The sequence below is a fragment of the Petaurus breviceps genome, unplaced genomic scaffold (genome assembly GCF_028583685.1).
Source record: "Petaurus breviceps papuanus isolate PSGF00001 unplaced genomic scaffold, PetGlider_PUasm1.0 189, whole genome shotgun sequence".
NCBI lineage: Eukaryota > Metazoa > Chordata > Mammalia > Diprotodontia > Petauridae > Petaurus > Petaurus breviceps.
The window spans coordinates 23947187-23965764 of record NW_027185809.1 but is presented as its reverse complement, the minus strand read 5'-3'; the positions used below and the strand labels follow the sequence as shown (position 1 = coordinate 23965764).

The 18578-nt window shown below is 35.8% G+C and overlaps 1 protein-coding gene across 1 annotated transcript in view; it reads left to right on the top strand.

Moving 5' to 3' along the window:
* The window catches only part of LRRC9 (leucine rich repeat containing 9), a 211438-nt gene that overhangs the window by 94639 nt on the left and 98221 nt on the right, over positions 1-18578 (top strand). Inside the window, exons 17-18 of the mRNA XM_069092055.1 lie at positions 11569-11688; positions 17418-17609. Coding sequence (XP_068948156.1) covers positions 11569-11688; positions 17418-17609 — 312 coding nt within the window. The remainder of the gene's footprint in view (positions 1-11568; positions 11689-17417; positions 17610-18578) is intronic.

The following is an 18578-nucleotide window of genomic DNA, read 5'->3' as shown; positions in this document are numbered from 1 at the left end:
TTACTTAAGAATTCTTTATATCATTGTTTTCTTCAATGGTACTTAATTAATTACACTCAATGAGTATTGATGCTATCAACTTTAGGAGATGAAGTTGGAAAGTGGTACTAAAGAAATCTGTGCTGGAGGTGACACAATTTTGTTGGTACTTATGTTGATTTTCAAGATATCTCAGAAACAGAGATTCAAAACAAATAAAAAGGACCACAGATGTCAGTAGTACTTTTTAAAAATATGAATAAGAATTTATTAGTAAGTAATAAGAATAGCTTAAGTACATTTATAGAATTCCTAAGTTTACAAAATGATACTTAAGTATATATTTACATTTATATGTGTAAGTATATACATATAATGACATATAACTTCATTTCGATGGGACTTACCTCTATCAAATCAGAAATTATAAACATGCTATGCTATGGTTGATGGATTCCCTGAATTACTTCAGTTCTGTAATGGACCTCTGAGTACATTCATGTGAATGATCTTTCCACTAGTACAGATCACAAACTATATGCAAGTTCTTATCTTGCTCATACTTGAGTCTTATCCACATTTTCCCATAAATCTTCCACAGAGTTCTAGTCCAACCTAGCAGATGTCTTCCTCTAGATCTCTTCTCACTACTCGTTGACTATCCCTAGATCTCATTTTATGAACTACCTACCACTTTTTCAAGTCAAATACTTCTCTGATTCTATCTTCGTTTATTGCTTTCTGTGCTTAACCCTTTGTTGGTAATACATTGAAAATTATTGGCACTGATCATACGCTTCTTCACTGTTTGCTCTTTTGGCTATCAGAAACTTCTGTTCTTCAGTGATTGTGGCATTCCATGACTTGCAGCCAAAAATTATCATCCAAAGACTATTAATGTAAAAGAGATGGACTTTTCTTTGAGGAAGAAGCTGGGGATCTTTTAAAATGCTGTATTTTCCAGAACTCTTTAGTTCTGCATTTATTTCAGTATCTGACTCTATAATATATTGTAAGACTTGATCCCTTAATTCCCCTGAAAATTGTTTTATTTCCCCTACAAGGATTCCCTTTATGTGTACGTAGTACTCCACTTGCTCCCTTTTTGATCATGGTTTTCAGGTAGTCCAATATTTTTTAAATGATCTCTCCTGGATCTGTTTTCCAGGTCAGTGGTTCTTCTCATGAGGTTTCACATTGCCTTCTAGTTTTTTCATTTGTTTGGATCTGTTTTATAGTATCTTGATTTCTCATAAAGTCATTAGCTTCCATTTGCTCCAATCTAATTTTGAAGGAATTATTCTCTTCAGTGAGTTTTTGAAATTCCTTTTCCATATGGACCATTTGGCTTTGTTTTTTTCTTTTTGGAGGGCAATTGGGGTTAAGTAACTTGCCCAAGGTTACATGGCTAGTTTTTTTGTGTGGGTGTTAAGTGTCTGAGGCCAGAACCAAACTCAGGTCCTCCTGACTTCAAGGCCAGCACTTTACTCACCGTACCACCTAACCGCCCCACAATTTGGCTTTTTAAGGCATTTTTCTCCTCATTGTATTTTTGGGCTTCGTTTGCCATTTGAGTTAGTCTATTTTTTAAGGCATTATTTTCTTCAGTATTTGCGGGGGGGGGCTCCTTTAGAAGGGTGCTGACTTGTTTTTCATGATTTTCTTGCATCATTCTCATTTCTTTTCCCAGTTTTTCCTCCACTTCTCATACTTGATTTTGAAAATCCGTCTTGAGCTCCTCCATAGCCTGTAACCAATGCATATTTTTTGGAAGTATTTGATGCAGGAGTTTTGACTTCATTGTCTTCTTCTGGAGCCTTTTTGTGCCCCCCCCCAAAAGATTCTATGGTCTGATTGCGCTTCTTCTGCTTGCTCATCTTGCCATCCAATTACTTGTCTTTTGAGCTCTTTGCCAGGGTAGAACTCTGCTTCCAGAGTGGAGAAAGCTGTGTCCCAAATCTCTGGAGTTTTAACAAATGTTGTCAGAGCTGTGAGGTGGGCGCCCTCTCCACAGCCACCACAAGCTCTGGCACACTGGCCACACACCCCAGGACCACCACCCAAGACTGTGATCCAGATCCAAGCAGTTCAAAGCAAGAGCAGTTACCCTCTGAAAGGTTGTTTGGTCCCCCTATGATCTGCAGGCCAGGAGCTCTGGAGGCAGTCATGTGGCAGCAGCTGTAGCCACTGTGCCTCTGTTGCCACTCACCCCAGGAGCAAGGGCCAGACTGTTCTCTTCCATCTCCCAGTTCCAACAGAGTTCTCCACTGACCTTTTACTTTCTCTTTGGCATTTATGGGTTGAGAAGTCTGGAAACTGCCACAGCTGCTGGTGAGTCAGTCTCCTGAAGTCTGCTCAGGTGTGTTTGGGCCACTGGTTGGGGCCACCCCTGGGCCAGAACCATGTGGCTCACACAGGACTGTGCTCAGCTCCCAGCCCAGTGTGATAGACCCTTTCTGTCTGCCTTCCAGGCTGCCTTCAGAGGGAGATTTTGTTTCTCTTTGTCACTTTATGGGTTCTGTAGCTCTAAAATTTCTTTAGAGTCATATTTTACAGGTATTGGAGGTGGAGAGGATCTCAGAAAAGTTCCTGTTTTTACTCTGCTATCTTGTCTCTGCCCCCCTACCATGTGTTTAATTCTTACAAAGTTGTTTTTCCTTACTATATTTTTTCATCATTTTATTAGTTGTATTGCATTAGTTCACTTCACTTTGAATCTGTTCATGCAAGACTTCCTAGACTTCTCTTATATGGCACAGTAATATTCTAATATATGAAAATACCATAATGTGTCCATACATTTCCCAATGATAGGCATCCAGCCAATTTGTTTCAATTTCCTTGTTACCTTAAAAAATGCTATTATGAATATTTTTGTATATATGGGTCTTTCTGTTTTTTCCTCTTTTGCATATACACCTAGTAGTGGTTTTTCTCTGTCATAGAGTTTATACAGTTTCATGACTCTTCGTATATTATTTTAAATTGCTTTCCAGAAGGACTGGACCACTTTTTAGCTCCTCAGACTTCTTCAACAATTCAATAATTAGTGTGCCATGTTCCTTCCTCTTTTGTCATCTTTGCCAGTTATGATGAGCATAAACTGGAATGCCAGAGTTGATTTATTGGTGTGTCCATTATTATTAGGGATTTGGAGAATTTTTTCATGTGGCTGTCAATAGCTTGCATTTCTTCTTTTGAAAACTTCCTTTTCATATCATTTGACCATTTATCTATTGGAGAATGATTTTTGTTTTACTATAATTGTATAGATTTCCTGTATATCTTGAATATCAGGCCTTTAAGAGGTTCCTAACAAAGTTTTTTCCCCCTCAGTTAACTTTTTGCCTCCTAATTCTAACTACATTGACTTTGTTTTTGTAAAAAAAAATGTCCAGTTGTATGTAATAAAAATTCTCCACTTCATTATCTATGATCTTCTCTATCTCTTGTTTGGTTAAAAATTGTTTCCATAATAATTGTAAAATGTATCTGCTTCCCTTCAGTCATATGCCATTTTGAAACTTATTGTGGGACATGGTAAGTTTTGATCTAAACCTGATTTGCTTCTAGATTGCTTCCCAGCAGATTTTTTTTCAAATAGCAAATATTTACCCCAATAGTTTCCTTCATTTTATTGATCACTTGCCACTATTTATGATTATCTCTGAAACTTCATACTTAATCTGTTCCATTGATTAATTTTTCTATTTTTTAACTGATATTAAATAATTTTGATAATTGTAGCTTTGTAGTATAATTTGAGATATAGTAGTACTAGATTCCATTGTTTTTCATATCTCTTTTAAAATTTTTCTCTTGTGAACTTTCATGCCTCCAGATGAACTTTGTTATCATTATTTTGTCAAGTAATGTAAAGTAAGCTTTTGGAAGTTGGATTCACATATCTCTGGTTTGATTTTTTTTTTATGTTGACATTCTTTTTATCTCCAGCACTTTGTATAATCCCTGTAACATAGTAGACAATTAATCCTAGTTGACTGACTGCCTGAATCTGTAATGAAAGTAATACTGACCTTTTTATTTTAGCAGCACCACCTAAACATGAGCAATCGATAGGTTTCCCATTATTTAAGTGAGCCTTCTGTAAATAATGTTTTATGGTAATAGTCTTAAAAGTTCTGAGTGGTTCCCGATGGGTTTATTCCTGGATATTTTATTAATTCCGTAGTTATTTTGAATGTAATTTCTCTTTCTACAGGATCATTCCTCAACACTCTGCAATCTGGCTTCAGATCTCATCACTTAAGTGAAACTGCTTACTACAACATAACCATCAATCTCTTGGCTTAGATGGTCTTTTCTCAGTCTTCATCCTTTTTGACCTATCTATTACATTTGACACTTGCTGTTGATTACTGTGAATACTCTTTTCTCTTTGAGTTTTCATGGCATTATTCTCTTCTGGTTCTTCTCTTCTCTGTCTTATTGCCCCTTTGTCTCCTTTGCTGCTCCTAAATGAGGATGTTACTCAAGGTTCTGTGCTAGAATTTCCCTTCTCTTTCAATACTCTCTGTAGTGACTTCATAAACTAGCTTCCATGGATTAAACTACAATCACTATGCAGATGATTTAAAGATCTTTATATCTAGCTTCAGTCTCTCCCCTGAGTTTTAGTCCTACATTATTTATTGGCTCCTTCTCTCATGTCTCTCCCCACACCCATTCATCCTTTATACTGATGCCAAAGTGATTTTTCATAAGTTCAGATCTGACTGTGTTACTCTCCTACTCAATCAATTCTAGTGGTTCCCTCTTGTCTTTAAATTAAATTATAAACTTTTTTTTAAGCTTTTAAAAGCCTTCACAACCTGGTTTCAGCTTGTGCTTCTAGATGTATTGTACATTATTCCTGTTCTTGTACTCTATGGTCCTCTCAAGGTGGCCTTCTTTCCAGTTCTCACACATGATATTTCAGCTCTCATTTTCATGCTTCTTCATGGGCCATACCAAATTGTAATCCTGCCTTAGCTCTGCCTAATGGAATCCCTTTGATTCTTTAAAATGAACCTGATTTCCCCAATTGTGAGTATCCTCCTTCACAAATTGCCTGGTATTTAAATACTTGGTATTTGTTTCTGTATATTTGTGTGTATTAGTCTTCCCTGTTAAAGCAAACTTCTCAGGAAGAGATCATTTCATCCTTTGCCCTTTGTACTCCTAGTAACTGGCATGTTAATACTACTTTACTGATGTTATTATTGCTTCCATTAATTTCTTTTCAAAAAAATCTTTTAAGATTTATTATTTATTTTTAACATTCTTTTCTTTTTTAAAATTTTGAATTCCAAATTCTCTCCCTCCCACCTTCTCCCCACCCACTGAGAAGGCAAGCAATATGTTATATGTTATATACATGTGAAATCATGAAAAACATTTCCATATTAGCCATATTGCAACAGAAAAAAATAAAGTGAGAAAATTATATTTCATTTTTCACTCAAGAGTTCATCAGTTCTCTCTCTGGAGGTAGATAGCATTTTTTCATTATGAGTCCTTTGGAAATGTTTTAGATCATTGTACTGATCAGAATAGCTAAGTCTTTCACAGTTGATCATCATTACAACATTGCTGTTACTATGCACAGTACTTCTCACTTCATGTTGCATCAATTCATACAGGTCTTGCCATGTTTTTGTGAAACCACCACTTTGTTATTTCTTATAACACAATAGTATTCCATCATGTTCATATGCCACAACATATTCAGTCATTTTTCTAATTGCCATTGGACATAACAATAAAGCCAACTTCACCCAATCCTTTATTTTCTTCTACAAGGAAAACCTGTGAACCATCTTTCCATGTAACATCAACTTTCCTTTTTTTGGTTTCATATATAGTAAGAAGTTCAAGATTAATATGATTTTTTTCCTTCAGTAGTATGTCTATTTATTGGTCAGTGGGCAAAGATCTCAAATTCAGAGTATCTGATGTTTCTAAACAGTCTAAAAACGTGATTCTTAACAACTTCAGAAATTTTTGTGTGTGCTAATGGCAGTTTTATTGTTTTGTGATGATCTTTTGCACTTACCATACCCAGTATCTTTCTACTCTCTCCATTTTAAAATTATTTATTTATTTATTTTTAGTTTTCAACATTCACTTACATAAGATTTTAGAAGTTTTACATTTTCTCCCCCTCCTTCCAATCTGATAGAGGCTCTGCATGTACAATCATATTAAGCATATTTCCTAGTCATGATGTAAAAAAGAATTAGAACCAAAGGGGAAAATCATGAGAAAAAAAAAGAAAAAAATAGTATGCTTCGATCTGCATTCAGACTCCATAATTCTTTCTCAGGATGTGAGTAGCATTTTCTAACATGAGTCTTTTGAAATTGTGTTGGTTCATTGCATTGATGAGAAGAGCTAAGTCTATCAACCATCCTTGGTCATTGCACAATGTCGCTGTTACTGTGTACAATGTTTTCCTGGTTCTGCTCACTTAACTTAGCATCAGTTCATAGAAGTCTTTTGAGGTTTTTCTGAAGTCCACCTGCTCACCAAGAGTATTCCATTATATTCATATACCACAACTTGATCAGCCATTCTCCCATTGATGGGCATCCTTTCAATTTCCAATTCTTGGCCACCACAAAAAGAGCTGCTATAAATATTTTTGTACATATGGCTCCTTTTCCCATTTTTATGATCTCTTTGGGATACAGACCTAAAAGTGGTATTGCTGGATCAAAGGGTATGCACAGTTTTGTAGTCCTTTTGGCATAGTTCCCAATTGCTCTCCAGAATGGTTGGCTGAATTCACAACTCCACCAACAATGCATTTGTTTTCCAGTTTTCCTACATACCCAACATTTATCATTTTCCTGTTTTGTCATGTTAACCAATCTAATAGGTGTTATGTGGTCCCTCAGAGTTATTTTGGTTTGTATTTCTCTAATCAATAGTGACTTAGAGCATTTTTTTATATGACTATAGATAGCCCTAATTTCTTTATTGGAATAAAGATGCCTGTTCATATTCTTTGACCATTTGTCAATTGGGAAATGACTTGTATTTTTATAAATTTGACTCAGTTCTCTATATATTTTAGAAATGAGGCCTTTATTAGAGACACTAATTGTAAAAATTCTTTCCCAGTTTTCAGCTTCCTTCCTAATCTTGGTTGCATTGGCTTTGTTCGCAAAAACTTTTCAATCTAATGTAATCAAAATGATCCATTTTGCATTTCATAATGTTTTCTATCTCTTGTTTGGTCATAGATTCCTCCATTCTCTAAAAATCTGACAGATAAATTATTCCTTGCTCCCCCATTTTTTTTATAGTATCAGTCTTTATATCTAAATCGTGTACCCATTTGACTTTATTTTGGTGTATGGTGTCAGACATTGGTCTATGCCCAATTTAATGAATGTTTACAAAAATATAAATTGCCCAGATTAAGAGAAGAGGAAATAAAATACTTAGATAACCCCATTTAAGAAAAATCTCTGGGGCCAGATGGATTTACAAGTAAATTCTACCAAACATTTAAAGAACAATTAATTCCAATACTATATAAACCATTTGAAAAAATAGGTGAAGAAGTACTACCAAATTCTTCTTATGAAACAAATATGGTGCTGATACCTAAAACAGGAACAGCCAAAACAGAGAAAGAAAATTCTAGACCAATCTCCCTAATGAATATAGATGCAAAAATTTTAAATAAAATATTAGCAAAGAGCTTACAACAGCTTATCACAAGGGTAATACACTATGACCAGGTGGGATTCATACCTGACCATATGAATAACAAAAACAGCAAAAATAATAAGATTTTATCAATAGATACAGAAGAAGCTTTTCACAAAATACAACACCCATTCCTATTTAAAATGCTAGAGGGCATAGGAATAAATGGAATTTTCCTTAAAATGAAAAGTAGCATCTACCTAAAACTATCAGCATGCATTATATGGATTGGGGAAAAACTAGAAGCATTTCCAATAAGATCAAATATGAAACAAGGATGTCCATTATCAATACTGTTATTCAATATTATACTAGAAATGTTAGCTTTAGCAATAAGATAAGAAAAAGAAATTAAAGGAATTTAGAATAGGCAAAGAAGAAACTAAGCTATCACTCTTTGCAAATGATATGATGATATACTTAATCCTAGAGAATCAAGTAAAAAAATGCTTGAAATAATAAACAACTTTAGCAAAGTTGCAGGAATAAAATAAACCCCCATAAATCATTGACATTTCTATATATCACTAGCAAAGCCCAGCAGCTAGAGATAGAAAGATAAATTCCCTTTAAAGTAACTGTAGACAATATAAACTGTTTAGGAATTTACCTGCCAAGACAAACCCAGGAACTATATGAACACAAATACAAAACACTTTTCCCACAAATAAAGTCAGATCTAAACAATTGGGAAAATATCAATTGCTGATGGGTAGGCCAAGCTAATTTGATAAAAATGACAATCCTACCTAAATTAATTTACTTATTTAGAACAATAAGAACAATAACAAATCATGATTGCAGAAGATTGATTTTGAAGCATGATTCCCGTGTCTCAAGACATGAGACTAAAGGTCCATTGTGAAACAATACATGTACAAACTTAATGTAGCTAGTCTCACTATATTTGTTATAAGACAGGGTTTTTATTTGAGGGTGAAGGGAAAAATTGGGAGTAAAGTTAATGAGCAGTAATACAAGAAAAGAAAAAAAAACTACACCATCTTCTTAATGAAAAAAAAATTTTTTTTGGAGGGGGGAAGGCAAATCACTTGGGGTTAAGTGGCGGCTTGCCCAAGGTCACACAGCTACTGGGGGTGTGTCAAATGTCTGAGATAAGATTTGAATTCAGGTCCTCCTTACTCCAGGGCCAATGCTCTAATTCACTGCACCACCTCATGTGCCAACATTTTCTCTAAAATACATGAGAGTAAATACAAATTCAGAAGGGGACACACATATGTAAGTAAATTTTTATTATGTTAAATATTTAGCTTCATAATTAAAGTTCAATTTCATATTAAAATCTTGTGTTATTTGTGTAGCAGTGTTAAAAAGAATAGTACCCCTTTATCTTATTACTGACTTTTCCCAGCTGGATTTTCCTGGCATAAAGCTCTCCTCTATTCTAGGAAGTAAGATCAAAAGTTATGTAATTCTTTTTACCTTTTTATTAGCTCTGAGTCCCCAACTAGAGACAGAGCTTCTCTCAAAACACCCCAATATTTGGAACCATCTCTATGTCTTCTCTGGGAATGTTTTACTCCTGACTTTTTCCTCCCACTTGTATTCCCAAGAAGTACAAACCCTCATAGTAATTGCTAGTGATTGCCACTGCTTATAATTAAAAAGTAGATATTTAAAACAAAGAAAGGCAAACTACAAATTTCTCCCCATGCGCAAATGAATAAAACCAAAACTTCTGGCTCCCATAAATAGCTTTAAGGGGGCAAAAGTGATAGAGCATGATCACAATGGATTCTATAGGCCACGGTGTTAGTGACAGAGCTTCTCTCCCAACATGCCTCATGCAAGATTGGTGTCCATGACCCAGTCCTACCCCCTTTCATTGTGGTGATTATTTCTGCCTATATTTTTTCTTTCTTAGATCCATGTGCCTTCTTATATTTTCTTTTCTCAAGATCCATGCTGTTTCTTCTCCTTCTGTCAGGAGCTGGGTTCCTTTTGGATTCACTGAACTACTTCTAAATTTCATCCTGCAGCCTAATCCTATTTTTTTCCCTTTTGATTCATTAAAAAAAACTAATTCCCATTTCATAAAGGGATCACCTTGCTGACATTTTAGCATTTTATAATTAGCTTAATATCTCCTTTCCTGTCTCCTTTTCAGTGATTAGGTCAATGTAAGACTAACTGCCTCCTACTGAAATATTTTTTAATTCTTAATTCTTAACACATTTGTTAAGTCTACAATAAAAAGTAATTTTTAAAAAAGGATCAAATACTCAATGAATATTGAATAGGTCAATAGGGGAGAGGGGAGGAAGGGGGACAAAATGTGAAACTCAAGGAATTGTGGAATCGAATCCTGTAAACTAAAAGGAAACAAATTAATTAATTTTTTAAAAATGGAATAGGTCAAAAAGAGAACTCAGTCCTTTGATATTTTCCTACTGAATTATATTGTATTAAATGCTTTTAGATAAAATACCATTATATATCTCAAATGATTAGCTTCTTAATTTTAACAGTACTTAATACTTGATAATTTACGATGCTTAACAATATTTTAGAAATTTATTTTAACATTATTTTTAAATTTTGAATTTTAAATTCCCCCCCCCGATCCTTCCCCATCCATTGTAAAGGCAAGAAATGTAGTAACAATTATACAAAACATATTGCCACATCAGCCATTTTGCAAAAAAAAAGGCAAGAAAAACAAAGAAAGTGAAAAAAATTTGTTTCATTCTGCATTCAGGCTCCATCAATTCTTTCTTTGGAGGTGGATAGCATTTTTCATCATATGTCCTTCAGAATTGTCTTAGATCATTGTACTGATCAGAATATCTAAATCATTCACTGTGGATCATCCATCATACAATATTGCTGTTCTCCTGGTTCTTCTTCACTTTGCATCAGTTTTTATTTAAGTCTTCTCAGGCTTTTCTTAAACTATCCTGCTCGTTATTTCTTATAGCACAATAATATTCTATCACAATCATATACTACAACTTGTTCATCCATTACCCAATTGATGGACATCCCTTCAATTTCCAGTTCTTTGCCACCACAAAATGGGCTGCTATAAATATATTTGAATACTTTTTGATACGTAATTTTTACAATTCAATTTTTTTCTATTTTTCTAACATTATAGAAGTTGCCTTTAATTTGAAAAAAGAATAAAGTACTATAAGTGTGACAAATGAAAATCTTGAGAGACAGAGTTTCTGGGTAATTAATAATCTATTAATTATACTAGCTAGTAATCAATAAATTGATAATCACTGGTCTCTCTTGATAACAAAGAAAAAAGTAATGGAGATCACTGAATGCTTAAATACCTCTGGAATAGGAGGTACCATGAAAGGTGAAATTCAATCCTGATTGGTTAACAATTCATGACAGGGTATATATATTAATGAGGAGATGGGCTAAAAGTCTTTAGCTCATCCTACTGAGATCATGACTTGATCATGTGACTGAGCTGCCTCTATGAATCTGGACAAAGGAATCCAGCTTTACCCAGACCACTGTGCTTGATTTTCTCCTTCATAAACTGGATTACCCTAGACCACAAATAGGGAGGCTGCAAGGGCATAGACTTAATTCCAAAGGGCAAAATTTATCTAGATTAGATTCTTTTTGTAAAATCTTCTAGTTGTGTGGGATCCTGCCCAAGATTGCAGAGGACGCACCCAGAGGATTTCAGCAATTCCATCTACCAGTGGTGTCCCTCAGAGACTTACTGAATGACCTGCAAGGGCTGGTCCTTGAATGAGAAAATAGAAAGAAAAAAAAACCTCAATCATAATTTAATAATTGGTTATTAATATAGTAGAAAATAGTAATTTCAATAGGATTAAATTTCTTATAATATTTAATTTTCTTTTACTATTTCTCTAGAGCCTGAATCTACATGGAAACAGCTTGAATAAATTGAGGGATCTTTCCAAATTAACAGGACTCCAAAAACTTATCATCAGCTTTAATGAATTTACATGCTTAGATGATGTGTACTATTTGGTAAGAAATCATTCTTCTGGTATTACTTTCTTTAAATGAAAGAAATTTATCCCACTGTAGCAGCCAAATTATGAATAAGACTGGCAGTTAGATGTAATAGAGTGCTGAGTTTGGAGTAGGGAATGCACGAAGTCAAATCCTGCCTGTTTAATTTCAAGTAAGTCACTTAACTTCTTAATCTCTATATCCTCTTCTGCAAAATGAAGGAAATAGAATCCATGGTTTCCAAAGTCCCTTCTGTTTCCTCATTCCCTTCCTCCCCATTTGTCGTATCCCATTCATAATCTCCTTCATGACTATTAATGTTATTTTTATCTCTTTGCTATTCTTTCTTCTTTTCTGTCTTGTCTTTTCTATCCAGATTTCACATGGTCATCTTAACTTTCCTTCATATTGACATAGATATCATCTACAAGTGACTAAAAGAAGGTCTGAAGTAGCAAGCAAATGGAGACTGTGCATGTGTGCTTGTTGGTATATTATTCTACTTTAACCATATTTCTTCTAGTTTCTCACTTTTTCCTTCCTTATCATAAGCTTGGTTCAAAATTGAGGGAAGGTAGTAGCAACTGGACAGATCATGAAAAACTTCACGTAGTAAATGGTGCTTGAGCAGAGTTATAAAACAGAGTAGGAATTGAATCAACAAATTCTTATGAGCACTTAACTCTGTTCCAGGCACTGTGATAGGCACTAGGGATTCAAGTACAAAGAACAAGTAGATATGAAGAAGAACTGCATTCAGGCATGGAGGATAGTTTGTGTCAAGGCACAGGGGAAGAAGATTAAATGTCTTGTATGAGATGCAGCAAGAAGTGCAGTTTGGCTGGACTATAGATTATATGATTGGGGAGTAATTTTGAGTAAGTCTAGAATGGTAGTTTGGTGCTAGATTGTTAAAGGCTACATATGCTCAGTGGAGGAGGCTGGGTTTCATACTAGACATCCTAAAGAGACACTGAAGTTTATCAAAAAGTGAGAATGGGGGAATGACATGTTCAAATAGTTCCTTTAAGAGTGTCATTTTGGTGACTGTGTGTGGAGGATGGATTGGAGAGGCTGAAGGAAAGAAGGCCAATTAAAGGACTATTGCATTAGTCCAGGTAAGAGATAATGAGGAGGTGAGCCATTGTAGTTGTAGTATGAAGGGGAAAGAGATGATGAATGCAAAAAAGCTGTCAAGCAGTCAGTGAACTAACATGCACCTACCATGTTCCCAGCACTGTGCTAAGTACTAGAGATACTAATACAAAAAGTGGAAAGACCCCTCCTTTCAAGGATCTTGACATTTAAACAAGAGAGACAAAATGTACATATGTAAGTACATAAAGATTAAAGACAGAATAAATATGTTATAGCTGGGGAGGCAGAGCACTAGCAGTTCAGGAAAGTCTCACTATAGGATGTGGTACTGGAACTGCATCTTGAAGGAAGAAAGAGCATCTGGGAGGCAGAGGTGAAAAGGGATCCAGTACAGTATGTAGGGGAACACATTGGTATGCCAGGTATGAGGAATGGAGAGAAGGCTAGTTTGGCTGAGGATGCAGGAAGTGAGATAGCATCTTATACAACTGGAAGGATAGATTGGACCAGGTTGAAAAGGGCTTTAAAAACTAATCTGAGTCTATATTGTATCCTACAGGCTATATGGTGCCACTGGAATTGATTGAATAGGAGAGTTACACGGTCAGATCTACACTTAAGGAAATTTTGGCTGCTGTGTGGAACATAGACTGAGGTTGGAAAGACTTGAGGCAGGGAAAACAGTAAGTTGTTGTAATCATTTAGATGAGAGGAAATGAAGGTCTGACCTAAGGTCTTGATTGTATGAGTGGAGTAGGTCAGACGGTGAGAGATGTTAAGGAGGTTTCAGCATTGATGGGTAGTAAGAGAATGTGGAATCATAGATAATGCTGAGATTATGAGGCTGAGATGCTGGAAGGATAGTGGGGCCTTTGACAGAAATGGGGGATGTTTGAAAGAGAGATGATCTGGGAATAAAGTGGGCTCTGTTTTGGACATTTTGAGCTTGAGATGTCTCTAGATCATTTAGTTTTAAATGTGCCATAAGACATCTGTGAGTCATCTGCATAGAGACGATAATTAAATCCTAATAAAAAAGAAAATTCAGATAGAGTAGTAGAGAGGGCAAGGGACAGAGACTTGGGCAGGCTTAACAAGCCTTGGCAACTGCTTAACTATGTGGGGTGATGGAAAGTAAGGAGTTTAAGATAACTACAAGGTCACAAACGAAGTGCCTTGAGTGATGGTGGTGCCCTTCCAAGAATTAGGAGAGTTCAGAGGAGATAATTTTAAGGAAAATAGTCCCAAGCATCAAAAGTGGCAACAGCATTATCTGTTTTGCCCAGGACCATATAGCTCTTTCCACAAAGGAACTCTGCTAATGCCTCATAGGGGTATATTTTTCATGGTTAAAGATGTACTGAAATGTATAGCATCCTCCTTCTTTTTCCTCTCTCCCAAAAGGTTAATTGAAAATGATTCGTTCCTGCTACAGCAGGCCAATAGAAAAATACAGAGGAAAATGGAATGTCCTCCAGCTGGCAACTTGATAATTCTTATGACTGGGTTCATTATAACATCATCCAATATCTGGACCTGTAAAACCTGCATCCAACTAAGACCTTAATCAGGAAAAGCCTAACACCCTTCAGTCTTCCTTTCCTTTCACCCCAGTGACCCTGGTCAGTGATTTCCTTGAATCATATTGCCAGCCTTCCCTGAGCCAGTGATCAGGGCTGCATTGTGATGGTATACACTCATAAAGATGGGGAGCTTTCCCCCTTAACCTTTATTTGAGTCTCCCACCATCCATCCCTGCTGCCTCAACTCTAGGGGCTCACCCACCTTCTCTTCTAGGAAATCTCATTAAACTAGATGCTTTAAGACAGCAGACTCATTTGCCTTCCATTTTATCTCTACCTACAGACCCTACAATACCCCCGTCTGGCAGGCAGGCAGAATGTCCTAAGTGGATTTTAAAGCTCTAGAAAAGAGGTTCTTAACCTTTTTGTGTCATGGACAGTTGTCAGAAAATGCATGAAACAAAATACATAAGATTACAAAGGAAAACAATATTGAAATATAGTTATAAACATATTTTTAAAAAATAAGTTCATAGACCCCAAGTTAAGTACCCCTATGCCAATGGGACAACTGGATGGCTGTATTACCATGATGAGTTTTACTTCAACAATTTTGTGCACATAGTCACTAAGTATATACTTATTTTGAAACTATAGATTCTACGCTCATAAATCCCCTTGCTTATCTCCACTCTCACATACCACTATACCCAAAGTTATTTAGAGGAACTGAAAGAAATAGAGTTCATTCAGTCATAGTGTGAACACTGCCAAAGCCACCTGTGTATGTGTGACAGATTTCCATGTGATGCCCAAAAAGTCTTTTCATGGGGAGATGGGACAGGGATGAGATTGAATGAAACTATTACAAGATACTTTTCTGGGCAGGGCTTGCTTTTGGAAGACATTCATTTGGGCCTATACTTATAAACCTTTTCATTAGCTCTACACATCACTTAAGGTTTACAAAATATGCTAATTCTTATTCCAAAGAACCCTAGAAAACTATACTCACTAGGTCCTTCACCCTAGCAGTGATGATGAATGACCAAGAGAAATTTGGGGCTGTGACAACCCAGGATTCTTGCTAAAGATGCAGGACTGTTCACTGTCTGGTTGATTGGGAGAAATGTAGTCCAAGAGATCAAACTCAGGAGCCTACCTGAAGTCACTACATGACCAACTAAGCTTGAGCCTTTTGTATACCATTGAAACATAGAGAGTCTCACCATCGAAACACAGAGAGACTCCCAGCAAGGGAGATGAAGTATATGATGTATGCTCCTGCCCACATGGAAAGAAAAGGGGGCAGGTGCTGGTAAAGCACCTTCTTCATGAAGCCTTTCCTGATTCCCTCGCTACTGGTGCTCTCTCCAAAACTACCTTCTGTTTGATTGTTTTGCATATATTTTACTTATTCACTTTATTTTTATGCTATCTGTATTTATATATGTTCTCCCTGTCTCCCCCATAAGAATAGAACTCCTTGTGAATGGGAATTATTGCTTTCTTAGTGTTCTTTCCCCAACACCTGGCACTGCGCCTGGCACATAGGAAGTGCTTCATAAATACTTGCTTGTTGATTAGAATCTAAAATCCTAAAATGACCAAAATGTACCAAATCTATCTTTTCATATCCTGTACTGTTAGTCAGCAAGCATTTTTAGCACTTATTATGTGCCAAGCACCATGCTAAGAACTGGGGATTCAAATAAAGGCAAAACACGGCCCCTGCTATCAAGGAGCTCACATTCCACTAGGGAAAAAACAACAACCACGTCTAGGCAAGACATATACAGGAAAAACCAGATCAACCATCAAGAGGAAGGAGCTACCACTAAAGAGTATTAGGAACGGCTCCTTGGAGAAGTTGCCGTTTTAGCTGTGAGTGGAAGGAAGCCAGAGAAATCAGAAAGTAGAGATGAGGAGGGAGAGAATTCCTGGCCTGGAGGACGGCCAGGGAAGAGGCTCAGAGATGGAATATTTTGTGAAAGGAACAGAAGGAGACCAGTGTTAGTGAATTTCAGATATGTAGGGGTATGGTATAAAAAGACTAGAAAGATAGGAGTGGGCCAGTTTATGAAGGGCTTTTTGCACCAAACAGATTTTATCCTGGAGGTGATAAGGGAACCACTGGAGTTTACTGAGTAGGGTAATGACATGATGGAACCTGTGCTTTAGGAAAATCACATTAGTGGCAGATTGGAGGATGAATTGAAGTGGGGAGAGACTTGAAGCAGGCAGATCCACCAGCAGATTATTACAGTATTCCAGGCATCAGGTGATGAGGGCCTGCACTGGAGTGGTGGCAGTGTCAGAGGAGAGAAAGGGGGTGTTTGAGAGATGTTGCAAAGGTGAAATTGAGAGGCTTTCACAACAATTTGGATATGGGAGGTGAGAGATAGTGAGTTGTGGATGATTCTGAGATTGTAGGAAATCATATCTGCCTTGTATGAGGGTACTTAAATATTTCTATTTTTAAAATATATAAAATGTTTTTCTAGTACTGTTCACTGAACAGAAACATGAATGAATGAAACATGAATGATATGGAGTCATTATGCCTAGAATTTCTTCCTAGTTTCATCTGAATTGATTCATAGGACCAAAGGATTTCAATCTGGAAAGAGCCTTAGGGATCATCTATTCTACTTCCCTTTATACAGATGAGGAAACTGAGGCCCAGAGAAATTATGTGACTTGCCCAAGGCCACAGAAATAGTTATTTAGCAGTTAATTATAGTACAAAGTGTAACTTCTCTAGTTCTGTTTTGACCTCTGTAAAATATAGAATATGTTTTCACAATGACATATGAATATAAATATAAAATATAATATAAAATGGATTAGATTTGATGTGTGCCTTCATTCATCTTAAAAAATTGAATTAAAACAACTTGTTTCTTCTTTATCTCACAAGAGTAGAATAAGAATCAATAATAAAATGTCTGTAATGAAATGCAAAAAGGTTTTTTGGAAGAATTCATTTATTAGTACCATTATGAGGATTAGCCTTCCAACAGTTACAAGGCTCTTTGAGCATGGAAAAAAAATAACCATATTAATGTAAATACTTAGGTTTTAGCAGTAGTAGCAATATAATTATTGTACATCTTTTTTCAGTATAATCTTGAATATTTGGATGCAAGTCATAACCATGTGATAACTCTCGAAGGATTTAGAGGTCTAGTGAAATTGAAATACTTAGACTTAAGCTGGAATCAGCTCAAAAAAACTGGAGATGAAATTAATATTTTATGCAAACATACTTCAAACCTTCTTAGTCTTGATATTCGACATAATCCATGGCAGAAGGTAGGCATCGGATATATTTATCTTAAAATGTTCTATTTATAAGCAAAATAACTATCATTTGTGTTTCAGTGCAATATAATGTTGTTGTTGAAATGTGATTATAATCTTTTAATGCCTATGCATTCCCAATTCCAAATGCCCTCTACAACCTCCTGACAAAGTGCTCATTAATGTCTACCTGAAGACTTCCAATGATAGGGAACACACTTCTTCCTGAGGAAGTAATTTTACTTTTGGACATTCTGAGTTTTAGGAAATTCTTCCTTCTATCAAGCCAAAATCTGCTTCTCTGCAGTTTCCATTCACTGATCTAATTCAGCCTTCTGAATTCGAAATCCTCTTCCATATAATAACACTTCACTTCTTCCCCAGACTAACCAGCCCCAGTTCTCTCAACAATGCTTATGCATCATGATCTCTAGTTCCTCTTAACACCCTGCCTGGGTTCCCTTTTCTAACAAGGAAAGAAACAAGTATTTGGGGATAAAATCTAGTTTCTCAGAGTCCCTCTTAGAATATAGTTTTTAGGACTGAGTGTAGAATATCCAGAAGTGGTCTGACTAGAGTAACTTTCCTCATTCTGATCATTATTCCTTATGAATGAAGACTAATAACATTGTTTATATAGTAGCACATTTATATTGGTTTACAAAATGCTTGACATATAGCTTTTTTGGCATTATATCACACTGTGGACTTATATTGAGCTTATTGTATTCTAAAAACCCTCATCATTTTCACATACGTTGTTGCTAAACTTGTAAAGCTGATTTTTAAAAATCTAAATATAGAATTTTATGCTTATCCTTTTAAAATTTCATCTTATTAGATTTGATCCAATGTTCTAGCTAATAGATCTTTTGGATTCTGATTGTCTTATGCCTGGGTTAGTGATCCATCCTATTTTTGTGTCATCTGAAAATTTAATAAATATGCTATCTATGCCCTCATCTATTAATAAAAGTGATA